The following is a 27,363-nucleotide window of genomic DNA, read 5'->3' on the forward strand; positions in this document are numbered from 1 at the left end:
CAAAACTTGTTTAATCTCTATAGAAGAGCATTCCTAATAGCATGAGATGCTCTGGACCAGCCACACATGAGCCTGAGGTCACCATGCCCAATGCCAAGTGTTGGCTAGAGGGGTATAAAGCCCCCAGCATTGTTGTATGAAGCAGTGGATTTATGTTTTTTGGTGTGATATAGTTTCGTGATGAGTTGGAGTGTAGTTTGTGAACCAGAACTAATCATCCAACATCAGTACCTGACCTCACACCAATGCTCTTGTGGCTGAATGCAATCAAATGCTCACAGCAATGTTCCAACATCTGGTGTTAACCCTTCCCAAAAAAGTAGAGGCTACTACTGCAGCAAAGAAGGACAAACTCCCTATTAAGACCCTTGATTTCAGAAGAAACGTTGAATGAACAGGCCACAGTGTACTTGTGTTGTATGACAGCAAACTTTCTTCGGGTTTCACAGAAGCAAAACTGCACTTCTCATTTTAAAATGTGCGCTATTCGATGCTTTTATAGTGCAGGTGAAATCAGCAAGCGACTTTTTCTCGCAGGCGACACTTCAGCTTGTGTAGAATAAAATACATATGCTGTCTCTCAGCCCAGGTCTGGTTATGCAGACTGTCAGCAAATATATTTGTGTAGGGCTGTTTTAAGCCTCTTGCCTAACCATAACAGGTCATTATTTCTGTACTTGGGCACGGTGCGCTTGCCATTTTGACATTTTGTTGCTAGTCCCTTTGTGCTCCGTGTCAAACTATGATAAAATGTGAGTCAGTAGCAGCTTAAGGGGAAGACACAGGCACCAGGCTCATTTCTGCACTCACTTTTCAGCTGCCTACACTTCTTCTTCTCTTTCAACGTGCTTCTGAATCCACAAGCTCCAGTTGGGACGGATATATCGTCAGCCTCCAGCCTCATCTGCAGGAAAATGAGAGCGAGATTGAATTTCCCTCTGAAGTCCTCCTTAAAGAAGAGAAACCAGTTAAGGCGGAGGAGGGGACGCAGATGAATATTTGCCTGCACCGCAGCTGTCTGAGCATTGTGTTTTATTTATCCTGTCCACATCACTCTGCATCTCCTCTGTCTGTCACTGCAGACTCATGACTCATCCCTTCATCTGTCCATTCTGCCACTCCTGTTTGACAGCACGGCGTGGGCTGGATGGACAGAGGGGGCGAACACCTTCGAACGTTCCTGCCATTTTGGCAGTCTGGCGGATACATAAATAATCAGTTGTTCCAAGTATTTTGCAGAAATGAACATATTCATCACCCTGGTTCTCAGACTTACCGTGTGACATTTTTCTTCGCGCTGCTGCAAGAGAAAACATTCGTACAGGCCTGCAACAAGAATTAACTTCGGTGTGTCAGCAGTACTTGTATGCAAATCAATGGAGCAATTATTTTTCGCTTGCTCTCCTGGCAGAGCCGTGCAGTACTGTCTAGGGACAGCGCCACCATTTGTATTCCGAACACAGAACGGCCACACCTGGCCGTGTTCCGGCCGACCTCTGACACAGTGAAGCAACAAAGCGCTCAATCTCGGCTATGTGTGATAAATGAGGTTGAGGTCACGTTGACATTACAGGCTCATTAACCCAAAGCAGTGTCTCTTTATAAGTCTTCACTGCCACCTACTCCAAATCAAATACAGCATCACCAATGAACGAACTACAATAAATCAGCTGCGTTGTGTATCACTGTTGTAGCAGCTGATTCATTTTGGATTTACTAGTCACATTTATATAATGTCCACACCATTTGGAATATCATTAATCAGCAAACAGGCTACTGTTTCTGTATCTGTTGGCGGTGATTTACAATGTACCTGATTACTGTCCTTGTTTCATAATAGACAGTGGCCTTACACGTCTTAGTAATTTAATTCCTCATGGATGGATTGTATTTCACAAATTGCTGTATAGATATTTTTACAAGACACCTGTAAAAGAGCTAATTTACACAGATCTACGGTGTCCTCTGGCTGTTATTTAGAAGGCTGGGCTGTCAATTCCCACTGGTGGGGCTTCCCTGGCATGGGTATTCCCACTCCAGTCTGAATCCTTGCTGCCCACTGCTGCTGTCAGAGTTTCTATTTTACAATCTAGTCCCATCTGAGAGTCACATAAAGTGCATGAGGAATAATTTGCCATTTTGAATTTGCAAATTTATAGCCTATAAAGGCTCCTTGCCACTGCAGTTTACAGCCCCCCCCCTCAACCACCCCTCCCAATGCTTTATAGCTGCAACCCTTATGTCGAGATACTCACCAAACGCCATGGTCTATGCATTAGTATTCATAGATATGGGTACTGTCTAATTGCCTGGCTGGTTGTTGCATATGGCGATCAGGGAATGAGTTCAACCGAAGCCTCTGGGTAGCTCCAACCGCTTTAATGGAAAAACTCAGGAAAAAATATTTGAGGATAGCCAAGTTTTAACGTACCTGCTGGTCACAGAATTTGCCTAAAATGTTCAGAGACTGCTTTGCCAAAACAGCATGGCATGAAGAGCACTGGACTATTAGAGGGAGTGCTTGAAGTGACTGTTTCATGCCATTTTTGCTGACAGGTAGAGGCCCAGCATATTATAACAGCTACTACTACTACTACTACTACAAGTTAGTTGTATAGCACATTTTATAGCATAGCTGTAGATTTGGATAAGATGCATGTTTACTAGCTATGTCTTGTATTTTACATTTTTGAGAGGTGTCAGCTGTATAAAACAAAAGCCCAGTGTAAAATGTCTTTAACTGGAACATGAAAGATTTGCAGCATTTATTTATACCAATGTGCTAGTTAAATAACAGCATCCAATTATGACAATACAGTAAAAATATATTATTACTGAGAGCTTTTGGTTGTTAAACATTCAAATATTTTTGTAATGACTTCAGAGAATAAATGTGCTTTGAATCCATTTTTCCGTCACGTCTTTACTAAGTCCCCTCGCACAGACTTATGGGAAATGCAGCCCATATATAGTCAGCGTTTTTCATGTTTTCATGTTTACTTTAGCAGACTGAGCCAGTTCCACTCCTCTAACGTTAAGCAGGATACCTGTAATAATGTTGGATAATGCCTGCTTGCAGCTCTCTGCTGGATTAAAAAGTCTAACACTGTTGCCCGGTTTGTTAACGGTAGCAATAGCCAGCTAATGCTAGCTCGCTAAGTTAGTTTAGGATCTGTTTACTTACTGTGTACACTAAAGGTGTACTTATGTGAATCTGTAACCCCTGTGTATGTCTAAGTAGGGTTGCCAAGTGTCCTATTTGGACCGGAGAGAGTCTTGTTTTGGTTTTGAGCTCCGGTGTCAGGTGCCCGGCTGGTACTGCTGAATAGACGTTAAAATGTCTGTTTGAGTCTTAATGGCTGCATTGATCTGTGATCGAGAGATCTGAGATCTGTATGTGTAAACTGAAGAACAGGATGCCTAATATTGTTATATTAGAAGATTTAGAGCATAAAAGTTTAAGTGTATGCAGGTGTTTTAATACGGAAAGTCGGTCAGATACTTTTCTGCTCCTGATTAACCAACTCAGCGTCTTACCAGACTTCATTATGCAAAGAAAGCTGTACTCTAGCTGTTACGATTGATAAGTCATGTTTAGGTTCTAGATTAAACAATGACTTTTACACTAAGGCTACAGCTCTCTTATCCACATAAACTCCCCTAAAAGGGGAAATCCTTGTTGCTTAGAAGTGTATTAATGAAGTAGGTAAAGAAGCTCACTGTAATACTGTTGTGGTGCTTCAATATAGTAGTGCATGTTTGTTTAAATGACAGTAGTAATTTAAAGGTTTTACAAATTAACCGTTTAATGGTAGACTCCTAATGTAACGTATCCTCAATGCCAATAATGTGTTTAAAAGACTTGTGTCAGGTAGTATGAACATTAAAAACATCCACCCATCCATCCATCCATTTTCTAAGCCGCTTCTCCGTCAGGATCGCGGGGGGATGCTGGAGCCTATCCCAGCAGTCTTCGGGCGAAAGGCAGGATACACCCTGGACAGGTCGCCAGTCCATCGCAGGGCACATTAAAAACAATTAAATAAAATAAGATAAATAACAACATATCCAAAAAGGAGGCTATCAAGGCCATTTATAAAGGATATTGGGACCAGATCGAAGGGACATGTTGCAGATTTTAACAGCGACACCTCAGTTCCTTTCATTTTTTTGCAAGTACGATGTAGGAGGTAAATTACTGAGCTGGGTACAGTACCATTTTAGGCTGTATGCTTGCTCTGCTGCTAGTTATTTTCTTATTAAAAGACAAGGCAAAGTCTTCACACTATGCAGCTAAACCTTCAGCAGTTACTGCTGGGAGATTAAAGAAACAATCAGTGGTTGAAAAAAGAAACCTAAGGGTTTTTGCTTGTAGTGCTCTTGGAGAAATAGCCTACTGTTGCCTTTCTGAGCAGATTGCCTTGTAAGAGGCAGCGATAGCTTTTACTTTAACTGTTGTATTGGGATTGAATGGTTCAATAGTGTAGTAGTAATACGTAAGAAGAGTTTAACAGAACACAGATGCCAAAATGAACAGGATCTATCCAGAGGTTTTGTATGGACTTAATGTACCTACAGTGATGTATAATACATAAACGCATACATATGGTAATAAATGGTAAAGCGCTAGACAGGAGTGACCTTACAAAAAGGTTGGTGGAGACTTCTTTTCCCCCAAATGTTCAACACGGTTCTTTTTTATTTGACCAATATTGGCAAAGAGAAAACAAATCATGAATTCAGAAGAAACCAAAACATTATATGGCCTTCAGCAGTGAATTCACATCCATATAAAGACAAATTTTGGTTGGATAGATAGGTTTCTATAGGCTTCTGTAACTCTGGAGGTCTGCAGAGGTGTTTAGCTGGCTTCTGTCCAGACCATATCTCTTCAGAAACTCTGAGGTCAATGCATGAAAGCCTTGTTAATGAGCTAATGAGTTGAATCAGATGCTTAATGAGGTAGAACTCTGCAGAGCTGTGGCCCAGGAGGAACCCAGTTTAACACCCCTGGTTTAGTGCTCCAGCTGATATTACTGGTACTATTCATCAGCTTATTATAAAGTTGAGTCAACTCTTTTAAACTAAGCAAAGTGCTGTACAGTTCTGCAGTCTTCTGGCCTTTGGCTAATGATGAGGTTTTCAGGGCCAAAGATAGAGAAAAGAGAGATTACTTCTTTTTAATCTGATGCTTTATCTGTCTTTTGCTCTGTCCTTATCAGGAGGAATCATTTATCAGAGCTGTCTGAAGTCTGATTTTTTTTCCCCCTTTAAGTTGGTCTTCATTTAATTTTTCTGATACACATTCAAGCAGAAAGTCAGTCTGCATTTTTACTCTGTGAAATGAAAGCCTTATCATTTACTTGTGTTTTACATTTGCTCTGATCATTTTAGACCCGTGATTAAATTTATTCCAATAATTGAATTAATTCCCAGTTCTCAGTGGTGCATTGTGGTGTTATTTGATTGCATATCCGAGTTTCCATTAAAGATGGGAAGTAAAAACACCAGCGAAAACGAAGTTTGCAAGCACATAAGCACTAAATCATTGGATAAATTGCCTCAAGTGGAGCAACCGCGAGAGCACTGTCTGACTCCCAGCACCAACCTAAGAGAAAACACTAGTTTGCGAAATAATGTGGCAGCAAATCCCTGTGAGTTGGTCTAAGTCTATTGGAAATTAGCTGGTCTTCATAAGCATATGAAGTGGCCTAAAAATCCTAAATGCTCTCATGGAGAGATCTAACGGTGTAATATTGCCCATACTGCGCTATTAAGACATTGAATAAATGAGGGGTGTAAATGAGGATAAATGGCCAATAAAGTCTCTGTCCTCAGCCATTCGGTAAGTCATCAATTCTCTCTCAGTTTGCCAGGGTTCTGGGTGTAGAAGCTGTGTGACATATCCAGAACTTGTCACGGCTGCTGTTCAGTCATTTCAAGGAAATACTAATAATGAATACTAGAACCGGTGATAGAACTGTACTCTAATAGAAGTGATGTGACTTTAAAATAAGAATAATTCAAGTGCAAGTAAAATTAGTTATCAATAATTTCAAGTAGCAAACTACTTCACAGGATATTCACCCCCACATGCAGTAGTTCTGAAATAAAGGCAACAACCAGATATTAATGATATGACTGACCTTTGAGCAATAATAACAACAGCATGTGAAGAGTTAATGTATTCCTGATTTTATGTGGGTAAAATAGACTATGCAGACCTTAATTTTACGTTCACTCATACATGCCTTCATTTTGTATTCAGTATGCAACAAGTGCCTTGTAGAAGAGCAAGAGCAGAAATGTATGGTTATAAATAGCATAGTGGTTTGTCTGTGACCCCCCTAAACCTCAGACATTATTGTTTTCAAGGGAGCTTAGGTGTTATTCAGGGGGGCTAAACTGTTTCTTCCAGGTTATAATTTGAACACTGATGCATTTTGGTAACAGGAATGCAGGGTAGGCCATGATCTCCCTCTGGAGAATTGCCTGCACAAAAGATTCTCATTCACTATGTGAGTTCATCCCAGCTCCTTGTTTGGCATATTTATTTGATTGGTTTGATGTCCATTATTTAAAAATGTCATGGGAGGAATATAATATAAGAAGAAAATATAAAAGAGTTAAAACAAATTCTTACAAATATACTAGTAAGAGTATAAAATATATAGTAAGAGTATAAAATATCCTTATTAAAAATACTTATAAAATTAGGTTTATACAAAAATTTGATTAAAGCAGCACTATGTAATATCTTTTCTTAAAGCTGAAAGAAATAGAATTACTGAGTATGGAAAAGAAGGACACACAAATATATGGTGTGAGTGCACTGCTGCGTGTCACTCTGTAAGGCCTGAAATAATCATTTAAAACTGGGACAGATTTGGTGCGAGTTTTTCGGACCATGTCATACGTCTTTAGGTATCAGCATCACACATGCAGCATCTACAAGAAGGTCCACTATTCTTTTAGTGCAGTTAGATTTATCCACTTGTGGGGTCTGAAGCGCAACCCACGTTGCAAAATGTTTTTCTGCACGTTGCATGCAAATCCCAAATGCCCAAATCATAAGTTAAGTGATACTTTTTTGATCCCACAACCTGGGAAATTCCACCTCCGCATTTAACCCATCCTTGAAGTGAAACACCACATACACACTAGTGAATACACACACACTAGGGAGCAGTGAGCACACTTGCCCAGAGCGGTGGGCAGCCCTATCCACGGTGCACGGGGAGCAATTGGGGGTTAGGTGTCTTGCTCAAGGACACCTCAGTCATGGACCAACAGTGCTGGGGATTGAACTGGCAACCTTCCAGTCACAGGGCCAATTCCTAACCTCCAGCCCATGAGTACCCAACATACCTAGAGTTGCTTTAAGCCAGGGGTACCCATACTTTTGTGGCTTGAGATCTACTTTTTCCAGTGGACAGGGCAGTGTAATCTAGCTTAAAAAAAGGCTATATTCATCTTTTTTTTTAAAGCTTTGAAACTTTTTTTAGTGCTCTTCAGTGGCATATTGATATTCAACATCATAGGGCAAACGATGGAAAAATTGCAAACGACAGAAATATCCTAACCTTATTCTGATGATTTTCTCTGAATGGTGTGAGCCAGGTTGATGTAGTCTGGACCACTTTTTCCTTCCTGAGTTCACTTTTAGCTGGGAATTTGTCTTCACCGTTTCTGTGTACAGCTTGAAAATGCCTCTCAACGTTCCCCTTCTTTGGGAATGCGTTTAGAGTTTGACATTGTAAAATATCATAGAAGAGAAAAGGTTTCAGTTTCTTTGTGCTTGGCCTTGAAACTCATCATCTGAAAGAGTCAGTGTAAAAAAAATGGTGCTATATGAACTGCCCACCAATAAATGAAAGCTTTCTAGATTGCTAGAGAGGTAAAATCACAGCAGTGCTTTAGGTGGGCTGTGGCATAGTAGTAAACTAAAGTGAGAGTTGCCACATTTCATCTGAGTTAATCATGTTGACCTGCCCACCACCAGAATCAGTAATGAGGTGTGATCTACCACTGTGCACTGTGATCAACGTATTGGGCACCGCTGCGTTAAATGAATATGACAGATATAAAGCACATGTTTATGAAATAATACAATCGCACACAATATTCGGGCACCTCTGGTCAAATGACATTTTTTGTTAATTTTCTAAGTGAAAATAGTTAACAGAGAATTTTTGCATTTTAATACACCAATACTGTTTATGTACAGGATTTAATATTGGGGGTGGGGGGGTACAAAACTATGGCACATTTTATAGTAAACATTTTATTTTTCACAATATGTTAAACTCAACTAATCAATAGAAATTGAGCCCATGCAATAAAGCCCCTCCCAGTCCTGTCCATGTGCTTTTTGTTTACTTTTTCATCCATGTGCATTTGTTCTGGTTCAGTCCAGCCCCCTTGTTGTCTGACTCCACACCTGATTGTTACAGTCTGTTTCCCACCTGACTATCGTTAACCCTGTTGTATTTAAGCCCTGTGTTTTCCCCTGTGTGTTTGCTGGTCTTTGTTGGATATATGTATTGGATGTGTTGTTTGATGTTTGTTGGCTGTATGTATTCTCGGGTTGTTTGATTCTTGTTTGTTTGTCATGTCTGCCCCCCGATCGATCCGTGTTGACTCAATGACCCTGGACTGTTTGGACTACACCCCTGGATTTGCCCTCAATAAAAGTCACTTATCTCAGCGTATGCGTCCGCCTCCTCGCTCCCCCGCGTTACAACACATATGGTGTGGCATTGTTTGATGCCCTGTATTTAACATAAAGGGGCCACTGAAAAACAGGGTTTGACTTTTTAATGTAAAAGTAAATAAAATAGAAAACAACATAACTGATAATAATCCAAAACAGAGGAATAGTAATATATGGTTTTTCATCTGAGGTGCGCAGTTGTGCACTAAAATGTAAGATGCCTTATTTAGGTTTGTTCCCTGTAGAGGCTGTGTTCACTTCACTTAGAAGATCAGCTAAACTTGTCATTTGACTGAACGTGTTCAAACTAACTGATGAACCAGGGATGCAAATGTTTTTATACATTGTACTGCATGTAGGAACAAGTAAACTGAATATTTAAACATGGATGCGTCAGCAGGCGTGGTTCTAGGCCCTCCATTGAGGTAAGGGTATGAGTTTGTGTTCTTATTTTGGAGTATTAGTCATTCAGACTAGCACACAAGGTCAATGCATCATTTCTCTACAATGAATTCATTAAATGATTAACGATGAATCCCACTAGCTTGGAGATATGTGCCCTCTCATGCTTACAGATGCTTTTTGGCTTTTTGAATGGATCGTATTGTCCTTTCAACCTTGAAAAGGACTCTTTCACATCTCATCGGGAGCCAAGTTCCCTTGTGTAACTTAATGGCCATGATCAGTTTTTTTTCTTCTTCTTCTTCGTCTTTTTTTTGACGTTTGACAGACTCTTCTACAAGTTTCAGTCACTAAGTAGAAGAACTGCTCCTAAATGGACTTTAAAAGAAGACCTTTCTTCCAGTGTACGGTTATGCAACATTAACAGTGCCTGATGCTGCACATCTTTTAGGATCAGCTCATTAGGCAGAGAGCCTTTCTTTTGTATGACCTAGATCAATTCACGGGACATTGACTGAGACACACATAGACAGTTACGACAGAGATAAGGAACATGAAAAGGGGGACAAGCCAAAATTATCACAAATTTTTGGACTTTTAGATCTCTGACCATGCATAACCGCACAAAAGCAGTATATCTTTTTATTATGAAGTAGTGAAGACCAGCAAACGTATTTTTATTTTTTCATTTTTTATTTACCTACAGAAGTTCTTACCTGCACTGACCTCTGCAGTGGTGTTTTACTTCACTTGGACACTTTAATGCCCTACTTATGCAGTAGGAGGGGTGAATACAAAAGCTTTATAAACTCCTCTGCGTTGGCGAATAATTGATGAAGTAAGAAAAATGTACGACACTGAGCGAAGAATAATTACTCTGTGCACACAACACACACTCCTGCACACAGGGCACACACACACACACACGCACGCACACGCTTTACAAGGCACAACAGAAATGCACACATTCGTATGCCACCTGGGGTTTCAACCCGCAATCCTCTGATAAACAGCTGAATCCCACTGGCGCTTTTAACACTCCACTGAATATGAGAGAAATGTGTGGCTGGAATGTAACACGGTGAACGTGCAAACCATTTCAAAGGAACCAGTCAGAGACACAAACCGCAGGAAAGAACAACTTGTCCTATCAGTGCATTTAGAGTAGAGGAGAAATTAAGTGCAGGCACGGAGCACAGCAGGCAGAGCCAAAGAGTTTTAGTTTCACTGTAAATAATTTTCACACCATGAGCAGCAGTATTCAAGAACTAATGAATAATGACATATCCATTATATCCTTCCTTTTTCCTGATACAGCCGTAAGATGTGAGTGTTAGAGGCCTAGACCACTGACAGAGAGCACATTACTGAAACACCGTAGACGTGCAGTTTTTCTGGGGCGTATATTCACATTTCTTTGGGGACTTCTTTTTGCACAAGGCCGTGCTGGTGACATCCCGTATAAATATTGCATTGCCACACCATATTAATGCGTGGGAACAAGATCCTAATGCTTGGCGACGACTTATGGGGAACGAGATCATGTCTTACTGAGTTATGGTCATGTATTAGGATCTTGTTCCCACGCCTTACTAAGTCGTGGCCATGTATAAGAATATCGCTCCTATGCCTTACTAAGTTGTGGCCACAACTTAATTATCTCATTCCCACGCCTTACTGTCCTTAATGACTGTACCTCAGTCCTGGCCATGCATTATTTTTATTTATAAAGGATGTCACCAGTGGGGCTCTGTAATTTTGCCCCACAGCACCTTGCATTTATCTCTGCACAATGAGTGTGTTTTAAAAAGTATGTTTTACACTAAAACCTAATCTTAAATCCACCATAAAACAGTGTCTAAGGTTTAAGGCAGTGTATTCATAACCATTTACATTTACAGCAGACACTGTTATCCAGAGTGACTTATAAAAGTGCTTTGTTGTCTACTTAGAGAAAGTAACTTTGCTAGTGCAAATGGATTAGAGAACAAGCTACCCATGAGCTCAGGTACTGCTAGAAATAAAAGCCAGTGCTGATACCTAGAAAAAAAAATACAGAGTACATGTGCTATATAATACATTTTAACAAAAACTAAGATTAGTGCTCACTTAAGTGTTGTACAAAGAGAGGGGTCTTCAGTCTGTGTTTGAAAACCGCAAGAAGGTCTGCTGTTTGGGCAGCCAGTGGACATTCATTACACCACCTGGGTGCTAGTACTGAAAAGAGTCCGTTTTTGTCCAACAGCTTTCTGTGAGGGGCCTTTTAAAAGCATTAAATTCTTTGGATGTCTGGTTCCTATCACCGCCACTGTGAACAATTATCTTTCTCTAGAATAGTGTGTTTCACATCATTTTGGCAAAAAAACAATATTCTAAAAAGTAATTATTAAGGATGCTATAGTATGTGTAACTATAATTATGTGTAAGTATGTGTAATGTTTAAATAGTTCAATTGTCTGTATATTCAAAAGTGCCCAAACATCTAAAATAATAGTTCAGACAGCCTACATACTAAATGTATTAGTCTATATTGGCAATGAAATTAAACTATTACACATTTTTGAAAGAATATGTTTACACTGCATCCATAGAAAAACACTGAGTACATTGTGAAAAGCTATGATGACGTCAGCTGTCTAGGTTTGTGATGTATGAACAATAGCATGTGCATGTGAGACTAAATTTTAATGTAAGTAAATGTAACAAGAGCAATTACTGAAGGTCAGTTTTCTACCTTAATAGGCTGCCAATTTAGACAAGAATGAGCACTTTCAAGGACCTGCATATCGTCGCTGTCCAATGAAAAACATCTATCTCCATTTTTCATAATTTGTACTTTTCTGCATCGTTTGGGCTCAGCAGCTGTCCTTTACATTGTGTAAAGATTTCATGATGATTGGGCCAATAGAAATGCCCCAAAATTGCTAAGAATAACAATAACAGAATAACAAAGAATAACAAAATTGCTTTTTTCATATCTTTACTTTCAGTGTAGGTTTTTGCCCTCTCCTGTAAAGTTACTATTTTGGAGATGCTTGTTTTTATTGGACAGCGACGATATATTCTTTCTTGGACTATGTACAATGCTGTGTTAAAGTTTTAGGATCTTGAGAAAATTAGAATTAAAAAGTTTTTTGTCTGGTGAGTTAACATTATTTTTGCTCCAAAAACAGAATGAACACAGATAATATTCCTAGAGTAAGTTCATTTAACCATTTACCCCTCATGACAGCTGCATATTAACTGTATTTATCATCCAGTACCTGGTTTTCTAATCACTGCTTTATTACATTAATACAAGAGTGCCGATGACGGAACTTAACAAATCCATGTGATGGCTGGGGGCATCAAGGAAACACACTTTGTTCTTCAAACTAGCTCACAAAATGTAAACTGATTTTTTTTTCCCCCAAAATATGATTTTTTTTTGTTACGTTTTGCTGTATTTATGTTCATTTGCATGCATTATTTGCTATTTTACTGGCAAAATTACACTTACTGCCAGGATTAATAGCTTTGAACAGTGTACTACATCTTGTAAAACAGTTTTGGTTTGGAACTGCACACAGAATTTCATTGTTCTTATAAATGATACCTGTGCTAATGCTACGCTAACAGCTTTTATGGCTGTTAAGACTTGTTAGAATAAGTCTTTTTAAAGGCTTCCTAAAGGTTCATGTCAGTTTTCATGAAAAGCTTATGTAGATGTCAAGAGGCCATATCAACACTGCCCTTCAGTAAACTGTTACACCAGAGTTTATTTCAAGCATTTTTAGACTGTCATTTGTCCAATTTGTCACTGCATATTCATACAATGCGAAGGGCAGCTGGTGTTTTAAAACAGGATAAAAATGGACTGTCAAAGCAGTTTACAGTACATCTATCAAGTGCTCCAGAAAAGTATCTGTCAACCCACTGAATGTTAGTTTTTCATTCCTCCTGTAATATACAGGAGAGAAATTTCACTTTGGAACGGAGTGGAGTGGGATGTGTTTGGTTGTGTGATCCACTCTGCAGTCCTATCAAAAAGTGCATTGCTCTCAGCACTTAAATTCCAACCCAATGTTCAGCTTCCACACAGATTCTTTTTGTAAAACCAAAAGAATCATATTTAGTTCTGGCTTGTTGCTGTCGATAATCGTTGTGGAGTGTCCTTGGTTGCTTTAACAACACCGATCTACTGAAATAGAGTTTTGATTTAATTCCTATGGTGCACTAGGTTCATGCCATGCTAGTACTTGGAAATAGAGAAGTTTAAAATATTCAGCAGCTCCTGCATTGTCTACCACTTATAAATAATACATTTCAACTAATTTTGGGCTTTTACCTCTTGTCTGTCATCCAGTATCTGCTTGACTTGGGTCATTACAGATGCTCCACATTTCTATGCAAGTAATGTCAAACTTTTCTTGTTGTGTCAGGTTTGGAGTGTTCTACAAAGGGAAAGTCATGCAACCTTGGCTCTGATGGATACCATCCAGAGTTCGCATGGAGTATAACATCTGCAGAGGACTCCTGGGCAGAGGATCATGGAGGCATGGAGACCACCGGTGGAAATTCTCAAGGCTGGGAGGAAGGTAAAAGAGAGAAAATTTTCCACAAGAACATTTACTACATTTTTTACTCATGAAATTCACAACCCTAGGAGTGAACAGTTCAAGAAAGATTAAGGCAGTTCACCAGTAGAGAAGAGACTGGAATAGTTCACTCTCAGTGAGTCATAATTTCATCTCAAGTCACAGATCAAGGAAGACATTATCAGAAGCCAGATAAGGGTTTAACGAGGTGCAGTAGGACATCTGCATAATGGAGATGGTGGTGCAGTGTGCTGTATGTGTGAGAGATAAGTATGTTAACAAAGCCTCATTATATAGTCAGGTTGCAGAGAAGGTTTGGGAATTACATGCTCTTCAGGCACTGCTTGTGCACTTCAAAGGAAAATAGAGCAATTCCTCTCGGCTTTCAATCCAGTCACCTCTTGCTGTTTCTCTCGCAGCTCTTTCTTGTTGTCCTTGCGCAAGCAGTGGCGGGGGAGGGATCAGGAAACAGTGTGAAGTAGTCATATTCATCGTGATTAGAAACACCAGAAACACATCACAGAGTGGATCAATCAAAAGAAAATATTAATCTGAAAGAGAAGTCATGTTTGGCCATGGGCATATGACGGATTTACTCAAAGAAACAAATGCTGAATTACCAGAGTACAACTCACAAAAAAGGTTTTAAAAACTGTCAAGCCAGTTTCCTCCCTTTCAGGCACTGAATATTCATATCAGTTGCTTTAGAGGCCACTGTATTAACCTTATAGGGGGAGATTAGTCACGCATAAACGCAACATTGATTTACCTAAGAGGAGATAAAACTGTTCTAGTTTTTTCTCTTTTAAGGTTATATGGCTTTATCTTGATAAACACAGCCCGCCCGGGAAACTGTCAGCAGTGTGCAAAACTGTTTAAACGCACCCTAGAGCAAAGGAAATTAAAATATATGTGCATGCTCTCCACCCCATTGTACCGAGTTGCTATGCAGCGAGGCGGCAGTGAAAGACTGGGTCCGGCTCCCCTCCATACATCTTTTGGCCAGCTCCATTTATACACCAGGGGAAATGGAGGATGAGAAGTTTGATGAATGTGAAGCGTGGAAATGCCAGGGCTATTTACCTTTTCTTTATGCTGGTGTGCCTGCTGTCTCTGGGGATGTGTCGGCGTGCGGCTGTCACTGGAGGAGGGCTGGAAGGGGAGGGCCAGATCAGCGGGACGTGATTGACTGTGGCAGGGCCACTCTGCCTGGGGAGTGCTGGCCCAGAGAACGGGTGCAGAGGAGTTCACCACCAATACTGATGTGGGATGCAGAGCCCATAAATTTCTTCGTTACCTTTTCATACTGAACTGTTTTGCTACAGGTAATAACTGGAAAGTCTGTTTAAGCTCTTAGGGCTAATTGTACATCACAAACCTAGTGGCTATCATGAGAAACATCACTTTATTATTATTTTATTTATTTATTATGGGTGTTGGAGTGGGGGGGTTGCCAGTTGCCCTTTTGTGACCATGTCATTAAGAATAGACCATTAGAGCTTTTGAAAAGCAAACCAAAATCAAATTTTTTATAAGTTTATGTTCTTTAGCTTTGCTCTTAACTTATGAGGCTAAAGTAGTTAACACATGGTCCAGTTTCCATAGCTTGGTCTAAACCAGCACACATTGTTTGGCTGCATAATATAGTGAGAAGTTTCATAGAATACCATCATGCCTTGTACCTAGTCTGATGCTTGCAGTAACGGATACCAGACTGTTTGCTAATGTGATTCTTGACAGACTTTTGTTCTTTTTTCAATAGCAGTTTATTATACAGTGTCAGAACCCACATAAACAAGTCTTCTTGACTCACTTAACAGCTCAGCACAGTTTGAGACAAGTATGTGATGATTTAGACATGCAGTTTGCATAGTGCTAATTGGTGGGGTATAAGCAGCCAGTGTAGATCTACAGAAGCAAATATCAGATGCCAAACGTGTCTCAACTAATCCTTTAAATTTCATACAATTTTGTTTTTTTTTTGGCCAAGCCATCATTTAAAAATGTTTAAGAGCAATTTCAGCCTGAAACAAACATTTAATGTGTTATTTCTCATGTTATGTCATTACACAATGTTGGGAATCCTCCCGGCAGAGCTAAAGAAATGCTACTCCAACATAACCGTTCATATAGAGGCTGACAAATGCAAAAAACAAATAAAAAGACTTGATATTCAACTTTCTTTAACATTAGGTGCAATGTATAGCCCCTAGAGCATTTATAGTTCCTTCTTCCTTCAAGATGCATCATAAAAAGGTTTTTTTTGTTTTGTTTTTAAATAATATGTGATGTGTGGATGCTTTTTCCCGTTGTTTTATCTCTGGAATCTCTGCCAAGTCTTATATTGGGTGAGCGGTGTTTTCTCATTGATAAAACAATATATGACAGCAATAAAATGCACTGAATTTACTTAAGATAAAATTGAGATGATTGTCAGTTCTATGTATCCTTTTTTACCATCTTATATTTTGTGTTTTATTGGTTTTTCTGTTGCTAGAATTTATTTCTTTATTCCACAGAAACATGATCTTACATTTCCTCGAGCGTTTAATACCTTGCTTCATCAGATTTATGTTTTTCTGTCTCACTCCCTGATATGAACAATTGTCTCCAACCTAATTTGCTCCTGTGCGTAGGCTGAGTGACACATTGAGTGCAAGGCTAACCTCCACACACAGGTGACCATATTGCAGTTTGCTCTCTCCCTGTGGGTGCCCCAGGCATGCCGATTAGCCACATTAGTATGCTTAGCGTCGTTAATGACAGCCCTATAGAGTCCTCACTGGGCAGCTCCATTTGCATGAGTGGGAATCAGAAATGGTAAACCGGGGCAGCAGAAGCAGCGACTGATCATGGGACATTAATTCCTGGGCATCTTTCCGTCTCAGGGCCCTGGGGAGTGTTTGTATAGTGTGGCTGATGAACAGGTGGTGGGGAGGGGCACTGGCTCAGATCATTACTGAGGATGAGGTGGAGAGATCTGCCTAGACAGTGACCAAAAGGAACCACCACTGCCTTAAAGTCAGATCAGAACCCACATGGTAGGTAAAGCATAAGGGAGTTCTTTAAAGGGGCTTTATACAACAGTTAATTCCAGCCACGCAAGCTGATTGGATGAGAGGTGCTCTAACTGTGCTGTTCTTTCGTCATAACATCACACGGTTTTCATAAACACTGTGTCACTCCGCTGAGCAACGAGGAGTGATGCTCAAGCCATTTGAACGTTTTTACTTCTTACTTTGCCACAAATAGAAATGGATACTTTTAAGATCATATTTGACCTTCAGCCGATTTGGTCAGACTGTTAGTTGGCTTGTATAAGGAGCTGTTACCTTACTCTGATGTAGCAACAAGCTGCTTGTTAAAGATATAATTTGGTGGAAGGAATTGCTAACATTAAAATGACACACATTAAATGACACGTTCATGGCCCAATTTATTCATTTATTATTTTATTTATTTAACTGTTGTATAAAAGCAATAGAACACTTGAGGTGGTGTGCTATTGTTATAACATCATGGCTGTGATTTGGTCACATGCACGAGCCGAAGGCAATGTTATTTTGCGATAACACACTCCCTCACATGTTCTGTTGCTTAAATATCCTACTTATATATATATACAGTCATATGTAGAAATTTGAACACCCCTGGTCAAATGACAGACTTCACTGGTTTTCTAATTCAAAAACATGTTAACACATGCTCTACAGGGAACAAACCTAAATATGGAATTTTGTGCATATTTTAGTGCACAGTTTTGTTTTAGTTCTTGACTTTGTATATCTTAAATTCAGAAAATAAACAGCAACAGTAATGCACAGAAGTGTGTCCTCTGTAAAGGATGTGTTAACTTATTTTCGTCAACAATACATGCCATTTGATTGGGGTGCCTAGGCTTTGGGGTGCTTTTACTTACAACTGTATATGTTTTTTCTGTACATGTTTGTCTTTCTCCTTGAGGTCGAAAACGACAGTTGGAATTTCTTTTTTAGGTTAGATGAGATTTATCTTTGCATTGTGCAGGTACAGAGCCAATGAAATGCAGGTAGCATCTAACCCAAAGTGCAAAATACAGTATTATTTACATATAAAGTATAACAAACTAGCCAACAATTAACAGTTACAATATTCACAAAGATAATAAGTAGAATAAAAACATACAATAACTGTGCAAATATAAAAAGTACAGTAGTAGACTATAAATATATAATTAGGGCAATAATGCTAGGACATACAGTATAGCAACTGTGCAGTGAGTGCATAGATGCAGTTAAAGTGGCCTTCAGCAGGGTCACAGCCTCAGGGAAGAAGCTCTTACTGAGTCTGCTGGTGTGGGAGCGGAGAATTCTGTCAGATGGGAGGAGGGTAAAAAGTCCATGGTTAGGATGAGAAATGTCCTTGATGGTGTTCCTCGTCCTGCCCATGCAGCGCTTATGGTAAATTTTCTCAGTGGTGGGTAACTGGGTACCTGTGATGCGTTGGGAAGTTTACACCACCTGCTGACGCGCTTTGAGGTCAGATGCAGTGTGTGAGTATGCTCTCTGTGGTATAGTGGTAAAAGTTCCCCAGTATTCCGAAACACAGATGAGCTTTCCTGAGGCTGCGTAGGAAGTAAGTATGCTGTTGCACCTTTTTAACTATGATGGAGGAGGCTAGGGGCCATGTGAGATCATCCAAGATGTGGATGCCAAGGAACTTGAAGCCAGGCATTGGCTCTAACTCAGCACCATTGATGTAGATGGGGAAGTGCGTCTGGCTCCTAACCCTCCTGTAGTCCACTATGATTTCCACGGTGCTCTGGGTGTTGAGTGCCAAGTTGCTGTCTGCACACCATGCAACCAGGTACTGCACCTGCCCCTTGTCCCTGTAGGCCGTCTCATCGCCACGTCTGATCAGACTGTGGTGTCATCTGCAACTTGATTATGGAGCTAGAGCCATAAAGAGGAGCACAGTCATGGGTGAACAGGGAGTACAGAAGAGGGCTCAACACACAGCCTTGTGGCATGCTGGTGTTCTGGCTGATGGGGGAGGAGAAGAGTTTGTCTCTGAGGTCTGTCAGTCAGGAAGTCCAGAATCCAATTGCAAAGAGATGAGTTGATATCAGCACCGTGATGGACTGGCAGTCTGTCCAGGGTGTTTCTTGCTTTCCACCCAATGACCCCCTCGCCCCCGCGAACCAGAACAATAAACGACTTAGACAATTTGTGTGTGTGTATGTGTGTGTGTGTGTGTGTGTGTGTGTGTGTGTTGATACCAAGTTGCCTAAGTTTTAAGATCAGATTGGAGGGTTTCACCATGTTAAATGCTGAACTGAAGTCAGTGAACAGCATTCTGACATGAGCTTTGACAGTTCAGGTGGATCAGTACGGTGTGAAGCGGCATAGCATCGGCATCCTCTGTTGACCTGTTGCGGTGGTAGGCAAATTGGTATAGGTCCAGTGTAGCAGGCAGACAGGCTTTCAAATGAGAAAAAACTAGTCTTTCAAAGTCTCTTTTACCTGACTATTTTCCAATGTCAGTTCATCCCTTAAGACAAGCTGTTTTTGTTACTGTGCCTTTGATACTACATGGAAATAACCCCTGTTCTGATTGGCTGCCCTGTATTGCACTTCATTCAAAAAGCAGTCTGGACTGAAACATTCCATAACTGCGGTGTGAATGGTGGGGCTAAACTGCCTTAGCCTGAATAGTCAGATATGTGAATATCGTCGCTGTCCAAAGGAAAACAAATCTCAAACAGTAAATTTACAGAAGAAGGCAAAAATGTTCATAACTTTGTATAAGCTTAGGTATGAAGATTTTATTTCAAGCAGTTGTGGAGCATTTCTATTGGTCCTTTCATCAACTCAATGTGGAGGACAAGTGAAGTTGAAATTATGTAGAAAAGTAAAACACACAAAAAAAAGAATTTTTTTTTAAAGCAGATTAAATTTTTTTTTGTGAGAGCAAAAACATTGAAAATTGCCATTTACTTTCCCATTAAAATCTACAAAGGAAGCAAATGTTTTGTTTTGAAACTTTAACAATGTTTACATAAGGAAAATTTGATTTTCTATAATATTCTATAATCATTCATATGAGCCATTTAAACAAACTGAGCTATGCTCTCTAAAGCCCTGTGTACCTGGAATAATTGACAGCAGTTTAAAATCTTGATGAAATTGAATATAAATCTGCTAACCTTTTTTCTTTCTTTCCTTCTTTTTTTCCTGTTACCTGTCAAAGGCCATATCACTTGCATGTGGCTAGTTTGCAGCCACTCACATGGGGATTAGGCCGAGTTTGATTGCACATTGATTTTCAATCATGCGTGCAGAGTCCAGAAGGCAGCAGCTGGTTGATAAAAAAACATGAAAAAGTGTGAGAAGGTGAAGTGTCCACTGTCGCTGTTGTTCATAGGCTCCACTGATTTGTTAGCTCTGGCTGGAGTGTTCCAGACTGGCTGTTTCGCTTTTGAAGTTTGGTGGTGTTTGTGTTTGCTAGGTTGGGCATATGTATTGTTTTTTAATGGGGTCCGCAAAGAGAGCCCACCTTGCCTCGAGTAAGCAGATTTGACGGACATGTGCTTTTAAAACTAATGATTGTTTTTCTGCTTTGAGGGGTCTAGCTGCTGGGCAGATCTCACACTGAGAGCAGAAGGGGTTATACACAATCCACCAACAATGAATTGTGCTTTTGTTTCTTATGGTCAAGGTCAAAGATAATTTACTATGTAAACCTAATATGTCAGTTTTTTTAATCAGTTGTTTTTTTTTCCTTCAGGTGGTCAGTTTGGCTAATTGGAAATTTATATGCGAGGATGGCATGGCTTTTGCCTGTGAATGGGGGAAAAAAAGTGAGCCATCAGCAAAGCAATTACATTCACATGCAAAAGCAAGGCTTATCAGAGTCTAGGGCAAAACACCTTAGCACACCTTTCCACACAGCTTCAACTAATGGCAAACACACAAATCCTCAGTTTCTGGAAAATCTCTGTGCTGACCTCATTGAAAGTCAACACACAACTTCTGCAAACTTCTGTGTATGTTTCAAAATTGCATTGTATAATAAGTCTCGGGAGCCCCCTCCCGCCCCCCAAACTTTCCATTCTGGAGCAGTTCTGAACGGCAGCAGCCCATGTCAAACAAGTGTCTAATTGAAGTTCCGAACAAAAGCGTTTATTTATTCATCTGTTTGTTGGCTTACTCACTCATGTGAGGAATTATAATGGATCAGTGAGCAGCAGACAGTGGCCAAGGATCTGGCTCCCTCTGCTGAAGCCAAACAACCTCTCCACCCTTGAAGACCTCAGTGTGCCTTGGACAGCTAAGACATATTAGCCAGCCAGCGTGTAGACAGGCGGCATATGTGATGAGATTTGCTTAGTAAAGCACAACTCAGAATCTGAGGAGTGGTAGTTTGAGCTCTTTAATTACACATTGTCACTGTCCAAAACCTATGTACCTGTATTTTTTTTACTGATTTTTATTTTCAACATCATTTGAATACATTTTACATGTGAAATTTGCATTTTACATGTGACTATATACGTGGTGAATGGACCAATGGGAATGATCTAAAAAAGTTGGAATAAACATTACATTAACTTACATTAAAGGTTAAAAGCACTATTGCCTTCTCCTATAAAGTTAAAATTTTGGAGGTATTCATTTGTTGTTTAAACAGTGACAATGCGTTTTTGATTTTACATAAATTATGCATAATTTACAAACAGAACAGAAAGCTGTGTTAGTCAGATTGTCCATGAGTTCAGATATGATAATGTAAGATGCCATGATCAAAGATTATAGGATATGTTAAGGATGTAACATGTTGTTGCTGTCCCACTAAAACCATATATCTCCATTTCTGTTGATTTAGATTTTTCTACAACATTTCAACACACTAGCTATTCTTTACATTGTGTGAAAATTTCATGATGATTGGACCAATAGGAATCCTCTAAAATCACTTAGAATAAAACCTCTTTGCCTTACCTTATATTGAATGGTAAGAGTGTTTATGCCTTCTCCTGTGAAGTTACTATTTTGTTTTTCTTTGGACAGTAACAAGATATTTATATAGGGATACATAAATGCATAATCCAGAATGAACAGGTAATGTGTTTTAAACAGACACAATAACCAATATGAATATAAGACCCATTTAAAAAAATGATCTTGTGCTGTTTTTAATCAGTATAGGAAACAGCTTGCAAGGTGCATGTTTTTATGCCTCTTATCTTTCTCATATGCATCTGTAACTGTGTTTGGATATTTGAAGGAAGGGTTATTTCCTGTTTTTTCCTGTTTGCGTTCCTTGATGTTGCCTGTTCTGTAGCCCATTAAGTCACTGCATATACTAGAAGACCTGACTGGCTTTTGGAACCAAAATTAAGGAAAATAAATAAAATTGGAAGTTTCATTAGCTGTCTATCTTCAGTGGTTTGCTCCAGTGGCCGGACTTAAACACTGCCTTTCTGAGCTCCAAGATAAAACATGCTTTTATAGAAACTGGACCGAAATTCACAAATGTTTTATTTGCTTATTTACTGAATACAAGTTTAGTTTAACATTTACTTTGTTAGTGTCTCCCTGTCACTTGCCCACTTCCCAGTAGAGCCACCCCTCACATAGCTCACACAGAGCAGAGGCTAGCGTATCTCTGAATGTAATAAACCCAAAAACCAGTAATATGTAAATATGATAAAATATCATCAGGTGGCTCTTTCTATTAGCTATAAATACAGAAAATAAATATGATGCAAAAAAAATAGGGTTAGGCTACACTTACTTTTGGTTCAAGTCAGAATGCAGATGCAGATACAGGTATTTGGAACACAAAAGAGATACCAATAGTCTTATCGCATTATGCCTTTGAAATACAGTGATGTCTATTTTTGTTAACTTTTTTATTATTTACAATGAATGTACTGTATGTATGCATGATAGAAGCACTATGTAGAGTATTGGGACACCTCTCCTAATTATTGAGTTGAAGTGTTTCAGCCATGCCCAACTGGTGCGTATAGCCTTGCAATCCTGATAGACTAACACTGGCAGTAGAGGGTCATACTGAGGAGCTCAGTCACTTTAAACATTGCACTGTCATAGGATGCCACCTCTGCCACAAGTCAGTTTGTGAAATGTCTGTCCTGCTAGATCTGCTTCTGTCAACTGTGAGTGCTATTATTCTGAAATGGAAGCGTCTAGGAGCAAAAACAGCTCAGCCACGAAGTAGTGGACCACACAAACTTATAGAGTGGGACTGCTGAGTGCTGAAGCGCACAGTGCCTATGTTATGTCGAATCACTCACTAACAAGTTCCAAATTGCCTCTGGAAGCAACATCAGCAAAACGAAAATGAGCTTCACGATGTGGGTTTTCATGTCCGAGCAGCAACACGTACACCTGTGCTTAAATTGCACAGTTGTATACTCCAACTTTGTGTGAACAGTTTTGGGAAAGAGCTTGTTCTGTTCCAGCATGACTGAGCCCCATTGCACAAAACAAGCTCCATAAAGGCATGATTGGGTGAGTTTGGTGTGGAAGAATTTGACTGCCCCTCACAGAGCCCTGACCTCAACCCCATCAAACACCTTGGGATGAACTAGAATGGAGATTGTGAGCCAGGCCCTCTCACCCAACATCAGTGTCTTACCTCACAAATGCTCTTCAGGATGAATGAGCAAAAACTCCCACAGACACACTGAAATCTTGTAGAAAGCTTCCCAGATAGGGAAAACTGTTATAGGTGCAAAGGGGAGACCAACTCTGTATTATTGCCTATGGATTTAGAATGATATCTCAAAGCTCCAGTGGGTTGTCCCAGTACCTTTGTCCATATAGTGCATATTGTGACACTGAATTAATGAGAGCATTCATAAATGATTTAATGTTTTGAGGTCACAGTGTTTGCAGCGTTGAGGTTATATAACTAACAACATTTAAATGAAGCACAGCTGAACTGCGAGGACATCTGTTGGAGACCTAAACAAGTTGGCTCACTCTGGCAATCAATGACTCCCCTTGAAGGGTAGTTGTGACTAATCACGCTAAAATGTGTTGACATTTTAGACCAAAGGGCAGCTTTTAGACATCAGTGGAGGCAACGCTTTGACAGCTTGTTCTGACATATTCATGAGAGGTCTCATAAGTACACACATACCTTTCAGTGAAAGAGCATGATGTGCTTGTCATATAATGCCTACATACAACAATATGAACTTGAAAATAATGGGCAAAAGCAGAACAACATTCAGATTACTGTGCCTTAAGCCTTCTGTGCTTAAGGTTGTTTGAATTAATGCTGATTTCGAACAAATGCAGGACAAATCGCCACATCTCTGAATTGCAGTTGTTTGCAAGAGTACTTAAGAAGCATTAGAGCTGGAAGTTGTAATTTGCCCAGGTTCGTGGCAACTATAGCTGCTCAGATATTACAGAGGAGATCTATATGCAGTCTTTCCCTGTTTCTCTCTGCTGTAAAGAGCAGGCATAGAGATGCGGTTAGAAACTGCAGGAAGACAGAGCACACACAGTCTCTTCTAACTGTTGTATCCATGGAAACATTGCCTCACTCTGCTCTCTGGTGAGGTAGGCCATTGCTGGGAGTTTCATATTGCTGCTGTTGAAGCAGCTGTAAATAACTTGCATGCTAAGCTGTGATTTGGAGTACAGGTTCGTCTTACGGAAGTTTGGTGCCAAGCGTTGCTCAATGTATCCCCACTGCCATCAGTTTTTGTACCAGGTAATTTGGGGAACTGGATGTGCTGAAAGCTCAAATGACCCTCAGGAGCACAGCCACCATTCAAGATGGCACTGGTAAAGACAATGGCTATGCTTCAGTGTTCTGTCCTCCACGCTGGACACTATGAGCCCTTAATTAAGTGCTCAACAAAAGAACCAGATGAGTCTCTTGTTTAACACACACACATTTTCTAAGCGCCTTCTCCCTCATGGTCGCAGGGGGCTGCTGGAGCTTATCCCAGCCGTCATCGGGCGGAAGGCAGGATACACCCTGGACAGGTCGCCAGTCCATCGCAGCTCTTGGTTAACAGAATAGTTTTTAAAAAATTAAACTTAGATAATTTTTTCCCAAATTTAGTTTCTGTACATTCAGTCAGACAATGTGTTTGGTAATTGAAGTGAACTTGTAGTCAAATAGACTTGCTTGTGTAGTTTCTGACACTGCAAGTTCAAGAAAAGCCATGCTTGTGAAACTAAAAACAACTGCTATAGCGAAACTGCATGTAACCGGTGAAAAACAATAAATATCTCAAGCTTGCTGGGTCACTATGGCAACCAGAAAATCTGTGCTGTTTTCCACATGTTCCTGTTTCACTTTCAAGGGTTGCCAGATTCACAGTTTCCTGACAATTTTTTGACTATGTTCTAAAAGTTCTGCAGCTGCTGACAAACGTTTGATATTTGGCTTGCAGACTGTATAAAATTAAAATGAATAGTCTTATGGATTTATTGATCCTTGGGTTAAAAAAACTGGCAACATGACAACACACAGGCATATTATATGGTGCGGTCATGGGCTGAAGGTTAGGGAACTGGCCCTGTGACCAGAAGGTCGTCAGTCAGTTTGATCCCCAGGACTGACAGTACATGACTGAGGTGTCCTTGAGCAAGGCACCTAACCCCAACTGCTCCCTGGGCGCTGTGGATAGGGCTGCCCACCGTTCCGGGCAAGTGTGTTCACTGCCCCTAGTGTGTTTGCTCACTAGTGTGTATGTGGTGTTTCACTTCACAGATGGGTTAAATGTGGAGGTGGAATTTCCCCATTGTGGGACTAATAAGGGTCTCTTAATCTAATCTGTTAGTATACATTAGTACAGTAAGAGAAGGAGCAGAAAAGTGGTGGCATTGTTGATGGCCAGCTTCAGGCCACATGCTGACCATTTATTGTGCATGTAATATCACAATGTCAATGCTGGCAACTGTTCATTGGAAGTTTTTATATTGACAATAAGAGTTTTCACAAGAGGATTTGTTAGAAGGTGAGAGGTTATTTTTAAAAATATTTGGATTTTTACACTTTTTATATAACATTTGGGATCATTTAAATTGATTATCACATCCCCATGTTCTTTGTGAGTGATCTGCTCAAAATGGGAGATGACAGTAGTGCAAAGCTATGAGATTATCTACTTCCTCTCTTTATTTATTTAGTAGTTTGTAAGCACTTTGTAAATGACAAAAAAATAATCAAAGTTGACTGCAGTGTGCGCGTCGTTTGCTGTTGGAGTTTTGATTTCCTCTGCTTTGGGGTTGATTAAGCTTTTGGTTGCTGTAGTTGATCCCTTAAGGCAGTGAAGCTTAAAGTACCTTTTGTAGCTCAGACAGAAAATAATATAGAGAACAACCAAACTGAAACAGTGCTGTTTATTAGAGTAAAGGTGAGCAGCCCGTACAACTGAACCTGAACCAAACCTGAACCTGAGATGCTCAAAGTTCAGTGTGCGGTCTGTTTTCCATGTGCCGTGTAATGAGGGGTGGTGGAGAGGAGCCGTCTCTGTATGACTTTTAATAAGCACAAATTACAAAAGTGTAAGATAACAAAAACGTATTTATTAATAATTTGAAGATATGCAGCCACGATTCCAGCTCTTATGTCCACATCCTTCCCTCAAATTAACTGTGATTAGGACATAAATTACCTTTTTTTGCCCCCCTATATTTTAACCCCAGTTGTTGCCCATGTTTGGGTCTGTTATTCACAGTTGCTGTTTGCAGTATGCTAGCAGCGTGTTGCTAGAAACAGTGCAAGATTTAGTATTCTTGCTATATTGTGCAATCCAAGTTCATACTTGGAAAGCAGACATCTGTATTTTAAATTGTAGTAGCAGAATTGTACCAATACGAACTTCGAGAAGGTTCAAGTTTGTTGGACTGACAAGAGAAATTACTGAGAAATCAACCATTCAAAACCACTTTTCAAATCGTTAATAGTTGTTAACTTATTTGTGGACAGTAAAGGCTTTCTGCTTCATTAATGTGAAGCATGTGAGCTGCATCCCATTTGCATCCGGCTGCACAGAGCTCGCTCACCTCTTTACTTCTGGTGGAAAAATTGCATGCAGGTTGTGCAGTACTAATTGGTGGTGTATAAACTTCCATTCATTGTTAGCAGCATTAGCCTTGTGGCTCCAGTTCAGATAAAAAAAAGCACCAAAGAAGTCTGTTAAGACATTTACATGATACTTAATATGCATCAGGACATGGGGTTTGGGGAAATGGAACAAAAGCACTTGTAGTACCACATTTAAAAATACTACAGAAAACTATGGATATTATTTTTTATTTAGTGTTTCAGTTTCTGCAGTGCACTGAATCCATTGAAACAATCCATCTGTTTCTCTGCATACTTTGTTAGCCCCCTTTTACCTTGTTCTTCAGTAGTCATGACCCCCATGGACCCTCACAGAGCAGGCACTATTTAGGTGTTGGATCATTCTCAGCACTGCAGTAACACTGACCTGTTAGTGGTGTGTTAATGTGTTTTGTGCCGGTATAAGTGGATCAGACACAGCAGTGCTGCTGGAGTTTTTAAAACACTGTGTTCACTAACTGTCCACTCTATTAGACACGCCTACCTTGTCCATCCACCATGTAGATGTAAAGTGTGGTTGGGATAGTGTAGTGGTTAACACTTCTGCCTTCCATGCTGTAGACTGGGGTT

General features: G+C 40.0%; 1 protein-coding gene across 1 annotated transcript in view; it reads left to right on the forward strand.

Moving 5' to 3' along the window:
- Window positions 1–27,363, forward strand: part of alk (ALK receptor tyrosine kinase) — a 481,130-nt gene that overhangs the window by 168,351 nt on the left and 285,416 nt on the right. Inside the window, exon 3 of the mRNA XM_017690776.2 lies at window positions 13,537–13,692. Within this exon, the coding sequence (XP_017546265.2) occupies window positions 13,537–13,692 (156 nt within the window). The remainder of the gene's footprint in view (window positions 1–13,536; window positions 13,693–27,363) is intronic.

This window comes from Pygocentrus nattereri, chromosome 10 (genome assembly GCF_015220715.1).
Source record: "Pygocentrus nattereri isolate fPygNat1 chromosome 10, fPygNat1.pri, whole genome shotgun sequence".
Taxonomy (NCBI): domain Eukaryota; kingdom Metazoa; phylum Chordata; class Actinopteri; order Characiformes; family Serrasalmidae; genus Pygocentrus; species Pygocentrus nattereri.